Here is a 7,749-nt window from a genome sequence, read left to right as displayed (position 1 = left end):
CATAACAGTGGAAATTAATTCCATGTTTTCTTATAATATTACCAAGTGGCAGCATATATATTGAGAATAACAGAGGGCCTAACACAGATCCTTGCGGTACACCATAGTTTACTGACGTTATCTTAGATTTTTCCCCATTTAAACAGACAAAATGGTAACGGTCTGATAAGTAAGATCTAAACCAGTTTAATGCCTGTCCCTGAACACCAGTGTAGTTTTTTAGTCGATCTAAGAGTATTTTATGATCTATAGTGTCGAATGCAGCACTAAGATCAAGTAAAACTAGTATTGAGATACAGCCTTGGTCAGAGGCTAAAAGTAAATCATTTGTAATTTTAACGAGCGCAGTTTCTGTGCTATGATGCGGTCTGAATCCTGACTGAAATTTTTCATAGATATAATTTTCTTGCAAGAAAGAGCACAGTTGAGCGGACACAACTTTTTCTAGAATTTTAGACATAAATGGAAGATTTGAAATGGGTCTATAATTTGCTAGGTTATTATGATCTAATTGTGGTTTCTTAATGAGAGGTTTTATAACTGCCAACTTGAATATTCTTGGAACATGACCTAAAGATAAAGACGAGTTAATAATATTGAGGAGAGGCTCTTCCACTACAGGTAACACTTCTTTCAGTAGTTTAGTTGGTATTGGATCTAATAAACACGTTGTTGTTTTAGATGCAATTATTAGTTTATTTAGCTCTTCCTGTCCTATAGTTGTAGTTTTTCTTGAGGGGCGATAATTGAGGCTGAATCATAAGACACCATTAAAGATTGTACATTTACAATTGTGTTTCTGATGCTTTCTATTTTCTCAGTGAAGAAGTTCATGAAATCATTACTACTAAACTGTAACGGAATATTATGCTCAGGTGACGTCTGTTTATTTGTTAGTCTAGCCACGGTGTTAAATAAAAACCTAGGATTATTTTGGTTATTTTCTATTAGATTGCGGAGGTGCTCGGCCCTGGCTGCTTTTAGGGCCTTTTTATAACGTGACATGCTGTCTTTCCACGCGATTCTAAAGACCTCTAAATTAGTTTGTTTCCATTTACGCTCTAAATTACGGGTTTCTCTCTTTAGAACATGTGTAGCACTGTTGTACCATGGTGCTTTAGTTTTCTCTCTAACCTTTTTTTAATCTAATTGGTGCAACAATGTCTAATGTACTAGAGAAAATGGTGCTCATTGTGCTAGTCATTTCCTCTAGTTCATCTGTTTGTTTGGGTTCACTGAGCAGCTGAGATAGATCAGGTAAGCTATTTGAGAATCTATCTATAGTGGTTGGGAGGATTGTTCTGCCTGCTCGATAACGTGGCGCAACATGACAAATTTCAGCAGTACGTAATATGCAAGTTACCATGTAATGGTCAGTGACATCATCACTTTGCGGCATAATATCTATATCGGTTGGATTGGTTCCATGTGATATAATTAAATCTAGCGTATGATTAAGACGATGAGTGGGACCAGTTAGGTTTTGCTTGACCCCAAAGGAGTTTAATAAATCTGTAAACGCAGCCCCTAATGCATCATTTGGATTATCTACGTGTATGTTAAAATCTCCAACAATTAATGCTTTATCGACATTGACCAAAAGATCTGAGAGAAAGTCTCCAAACTCTTTTAGGAAATCAGCAGGAAACCTGGCGGTCTATATACAGTAGCCAAGGCTAAAGATAATAGGGATTTCTTTCTTACATCTAAGAGAGTAACATTTAACACAAGTACTTCAAACGAATTAAACATGTGACCTGTTTTCTGAGTAACATTAAGAATATTTTTAAAGATCGTAGCAACACCACCGCCACGACCAATCAGACGGGGCTCATGCTTATAACAGTATCCAGGAGGAGTAGACTCATTAAGACCGAAATAATCATTTGGTTTAAGCCAGGTTTCAGTAAGGCAAAGTACATCGAAGCTATTATCTGTGACCATTTCATTTACAATAACCGCCTTAGGTGTGAGCGATCTAATGTTTAGAAGACCTAGCTTTATAAATTGTTTTTGTTCACAATTAGATTTAATCACAATTAGATTTTTCCTAGATCCTACAGTAGATTTAATGTTTGACCTCACTAAACGAGGAATAGACGCAGTTTCAATATAATGTTCTACATTGGTACTTATATCAATTAAGTTTGGACAGCAAAGAGTGTGATTTGGACTTTGACTTACTAGTCATATGGTGTGTAGCGTCTTGGAGATGTTGTCCGACAGAAGAGCCGCTCCGATTCTGCTGGGGTGAAGGCCATCAGCACGAAAGAGCCTAGGACGCTCCCAGAACAGATTCCAATTATTTACAAAGAGCAGTCTCTGTTCATTACACCATGACATTAACCATTCATTTAGAGCAAATAATCTACTGAACCTTTCATGTCCTAGTCGGTACGTGGGAAGCGGTCCAGACACGATGATCGTTGTTTCAGGCGATGTGCTGCGTACCGTCTCGATCAGGCTCCTGTAGTCCTTCTTCAGAACCTCCGACTGCCGCAGCCTGATGTCGTTCGTTCCTGCGTGCAGCACGACAGCTCCGACGGGCTCGTCACCATTCAGGATCCCGGGAACCTGCGCAGCGACATCAAGAACACGAGCACCAGGAAAGCAGTGAGTGCGCACCTTACCTTTACCTATGGTAGCGTGGACATGCCGGACGATGGAATCGCGTTCCGTCTCGCGTAGAGGGGAGAAACGGTTCCGCGTGGAGATCTCGAAGGCCGGGAGGGGCGGAGAGGTCCTTGCTCTGGTCCTGGCCCGCGTCTTCCGCTGTGGGATCACCCAGGGTCCGTGGTGTTGAGTCGGTGCCGGAGTGAATGAGACCAGGGATGATCGCGTCCTGGGCAGAGAAACACACGGAGTAGACGAGGTCGGAGTCAAAAGGTTACTAATCACTGACTTGTGAGCATCGGCGCGTGATGTTTCAAGCGCTGATCGCCGATCTCGCAGCACGGCCTGTCTCTCTAGTAGGTCACGGATCTGCTTCTCCACGGATTCCAGCTCTAACTGCACAGAATGTAGCTCGAAGGTGTCCTCACCTGCACTCAAAGGTAACGTTAGACACACATCCGTTATATTCGCCATTATAGCAGATGTGCTATAATGGCGAATTATAGCTTTCAGTGATACGGGTGTAAAGATCGATAGGTGCGACCACGCGTGCAATGCTAGCGGGCTAAGGCTAGTAGCGGAAGTTCGAAAGGTTGGATATAAGTAGCGATATCAAAGCAATCCGATTGTTTTTTAAAGAGAATAGTATTCCAGATATGTTCACACGCTATAAAAAAGAAAAAGTTTGTTTGTACAAGAGTGTAAAGAAGAAAATCAAGGTTTCTGAATGAATTTCGACGGAGTCCAAACACAACAACGCACTCAGTCGCGACGCATGCGCATTAGTTTTTAACCCAAACACAAGCTCAGGCATGCACTTCGGTCCATACAAACTCCGCTGTTCTCGCTCTAGCCAGCCGTTGCTGGAACACTTCGTTGCTGGAAGGCATCGGTTCTATTTCTAGCTTGCACGCGTTTTCCGCGTGGCTCGAGCCGTGCCTAAGATGCGTGTCTCATGCAGGCAGTGTGCAAACTCCAATCTGTTAACATGGGAGCCGAAATAAAAATGGACACGCCATGCAGCCAGTGTGTCGCTGGCCTTATTAAAGCGTGAATAAGAACTGTTTCGCAGGGGATCCCAAGTGTGCAAAAAACAAACAAAAAAAAAAAAAAAAACGAATATTCGAATGTCAAATTTTCAAATCGAATACCAACCCACCGAACGAATATTCGACTATTCGGGTCCAGCCCTAACATAGAGTTGATCAGGTTGTTGATTGTGGTCTGTGGATTGTTGGTCCACTCCTTTTCAATGGCTGTGCGAAGTTGCTTGATATTGGCAGGACCTGGAACATGCTGTCGTATACGCCAGTCCAGAGCATCCCAAACATGCTCAATGGGGGACATGTCCGGTGAGTATACTGGCCATGCAAGAACTGTGATGTTTTCAGCTTCCAGGAATTGTGTACAGATCCTTGAAACATGGGGCCGTGCATTATCATGCTGCAACATGAGGTGATAGTCGTGGATGAATGGCACAACAATGGGCCTCAGGATCTCGTCATGGTATCTCTGTGCATTCAAAATGCCATCAACAAAATGCTCCTGTGTTCGATGTCCATAACATACGCCTGCCCATACCATAACTCCACCGCCACCATGGGCCACTCAATCCACAACATTGACATCATCAAACCGCTCACCCACACAACACCATACACAATGTCTGTCATCTGCCCTGTACAGTGAAAACCGGGGTTCATCCGTGAAGAGAACACCTCTCCAAAGAGCCAAACGCCATTGAATGTGAGCATTTGCCCACTCAAGTCGGTTACAACGATGAACTGCAGTCAGGTCGAGACCCCGATGAGGACGATGAGCTTCCCTGAGACAATTCACGGGCAACAGCTCTGGTGGACATTCTTGCCGTCAGCATGTCAATTGTAAGCTCCCTCAAAACTTGCGACATCTGTGGCATTGTGCTGTGTGATAAAACTGCACATTTTAGAATGGCCTTTTATTGTGGCCAGCCTAAGGCACACCTGTGCAATAATCATGCTGTCTAATCAGCATCCTGATATGCCACACCTAGGATAAGAAAAGTGCTCACTAACAGATTTGTGAACAATATTTGAGAGAAATAGGCCTTTTGTGTACATAGAAAAAGTCTTAGATCTTTGAGTTTAGCTAATGAAAAATGGAGGCAAAAACAAAAGTGTTGCGTTTATAATTTTGTTCAGTGTATATGGGAACGATTTATCCATTATGTTCTTGAATCACAACAGCCTATATGCCTACCAGGCTCGCATGTGCAGTCACTTTAGTCGATGCTTTGTTGTTAAAGTGATCTTCTGTTTTCCTCTGGTTCTCTTGCCTCAACCACAGCCTGAACCCTTTCAGCAGTTGAGCCAAAACGGCATCTTGCAACTGCAATCTACAATCAAAAGCCAGAGATTGAGTTATAAACTCAAGCATTTCTTATCATATTTTTTCAAGACCAAATCTTACATGCAAATCTTAAGTCTTATTTGGTTTCAACTGAATAAATCAGATTTGCAGGCTTCTGTTCTTATTAACTTGCACTGTTTGACTATTTTAGCAACATGGCAAAAATGATGAAAGTCATTCTCTAAATGTATAGCATAAGCAGCTCGTTTTGTGAGTAAAAGTGAAACCTGCTGTGGTCTGATTTACCTACATCTAAGTTGGTTTGACCTGTTAGTAGACAAACAGCTTCAACATCAGTGTCTATTATCAAATGAATGAGGTCAGTGAGTCTGTCAGTTTGTGGGTGAAGTGTTTCTTCTTTAACTCTCCTGCTTAAGTTAACCAAATAATCTGACTTTCACTCCATTCAAAATATTGTTACAGTTAAATAAAATGAATCCAATTACGAAATCAAACATTATCATTATCATTGACGAATTTTGAAGATTGATATATGATCATCAACACCATTAGATACAAACATCTAAACTCTTAATATTTCACTCTTTCATGACTTCCTGTTTTGCAGGAAATGGTTTCGAGAATAAACTGTGACGAAGGTTCAGACTTTATAGGGAGGATCACAAACACACACAGCATCAGTTCAGTCGTGTTTCAGATCAATCTGAGTGTTTCAGACATTAAGAGTTACTTTTCAGAGAACCGATGATGAAGAAAATGTTTCTCAAATTAATTTTGCTCGGTTTGTGGCATCTGGATGGTGAGTTTTAAATGTGTTTTTATGACTTCAGTTGTTTCTGTTCTGGTACCATGTTTATAAATTACTGGTTAAATTAGTTTGAGAGGATCAACATTCACTGTTATTCTCGTATAAATAATTGAACTGATTTTACTGTCAGATCAAGTTTGACTTCAGCTCTAAACTCAGTTATTATGGACTGATTAAATAAAAGAATATACATATGAAGCTCAGATAATCAACAGCATTTTTGGTAACACTTTATATTTCGACCCGCAAATAACTGCGTAAGTAAACCGAAATTACGGTGTACGTTTCTGTAATTATAGTGTACCTCCGTGTAGGTATAAGGGAACAATATGTTAAGTTTCGGGTAATAAAGGGGTACAACCAGATTTACAAGAAAATTATTTATAATGTAATTATTTTAAAAATAACAGGTACCTATTATGTTAATATATTCCAGGCAAAATTGTACGTCTGTTGTATATAAAAGTTTTTTATCACATTTCTGGCAAAATATGTTCTTGTGCAATGTAGTTACAGGGTAATTCTGACATCTGTGGGTTGTAAATTAAACTTTGTTGTTTGAGTATACTGTAGAAAAGACAATGCTTTATTAAGATGAAAAAGTGTTTTGAAATTTTTTTGTAAAATAAAAGTCAGAAATTAAATGGGATCCTTTATTGTATATTTACTGCACTTACCCTGTAACTACACAGAACAAGGGGGTGACAAGCTCCACTTTAATTTACAGCCCGCAGGAGTTACATGTACCCTGTAAATACACAGTTGAAACGGGTAACAAACACTACTTACTATGTAACAATACGAAACAACACTATTTGCACAGTAATTACAGAGAAATGTACTCTTATTAAAAAAACAAAACAAAAAATAACTTTTAATTACACAGTATATTTGCCCTGACATTTAAGTGTCATTGCAATACAATGTGATAAGGTCAGTACTACATGGTACGTTCTAAATTAAAATCATAGCAGAAACTAATTTTTTTTGGCTTAACGTTAAGTAGTTTAGTAAGAAAAGCCAATAAATAGCATTGCCAATGTTTTTCGAAATCAGCTGTTTATAAAATTGTTTCATATTAAATTTTTATCATACTGTGCTTACATATACTTATATATATATATATAATTTCGTAATTTCGGTTTACTTACGCAGTTGTTTGCGGGTCGTAATATAATTAGGCCGCTGTCGGTAGCCTAAAAGAGGCCTAGAAATAGGGTTTCGTTCCGACAAACGGGGCACTACTTTTTCTTTTGCTCAATATGTTCAACGTTAATAAAAGGTATCCAAGCAAAAAGTTCTCCACGCATTATCCTGCAGTTAATGAGAAAAGTGTATTTATTGGCGCACTATATTGACTGCGTATTGAGACATATAAAACTGTTGAGCTAGATTTTCAATCAATCAGCATCGAAAATGTAAGTAGGTCAGAGCCGAAATCAAGCCAATATCACTACGCACATGTAAACAGAGGAGGACGTAAGCAGCGCATCTTCATCTGATAGCGGCGATCAAGCTCGATTAACACCCGTAAAGTGTATTCTTCATGTCGGAAAAGATGGTGGGAAAGGTCCGCAGCCCTTTACTGAAGTACGATGGGAAAAAATCAAGCAATGTGCGTAGGAATGGCACAAAACGTCGGACACTACGGAGCTAACGTTAGCTATTGCTAATAAACATGTTGCCCTCCTGGACAAACTGGTCTCTGATGTCCCAACAACTACGGGTTTCACCCGGCCTATCAGCGTTTTATAGACGCTTGACTTGTGTGTATGTGAGTGATGGGTAGGTTTAGGGGTCGGGTTAGTGTGTGTGTGTGTGTGTGTGTGTGTGTGAGAGAGAGAGAGAGAGAGAGAGAGAGAGAGAGGGGGTAGGTTTAGGGGTTGGGTTAGTGTGTGTGTGTGTGTGAGAGAGAGAGATGGGTAGGTTTAGGGGTCGGGTTAGTGTGTGTGTGTGTGTGTGTAAGAGAGAGATGGGTA

General features: G+C 40.2%; 1 protein-coding gene across 1 annotated transcript in view; it reads left to right on the top strand.

The window, feature by feature from the left end:
* Positions 1-2,662: 2,662 nt before the first annotated feature.
* LOC311085938 (uncharacterized protein) overlaps positions 2,663-7,749 on the top strand; it is a gene marked incomplete at both ends in the record, with an annotated part of 64,197 nt that continues 59,110 nt past the window's right edge. Inside the window, one exon of the mRNA XM_084118557.1 lies at positions 2,663-2,789. Within this exon, the coding sequence (XP_083974683.1) occupies positions 2,663-2,789 (127 nt within the window). The remainder of the gene's footprint in view (positions 2,790-7,749) is intronic.

The sequence above is a fragment of the Abramis brama genome (genome assembly GCF_963993115.1).
Source record: "Abramis brama genome assembly, chromosome: 6".
Lineage (NCBI taxonomy): Eukaryota > Metazoa > Chordata > Actinopteri > Cypriniformes > Leuciscidae > Abramis > Abramis brama.
The sequence above is the reverse complement of the archived record's forward strand: the minus strand, read 5'-3'. Positions and strand labels throughout refer to the sequence as shown.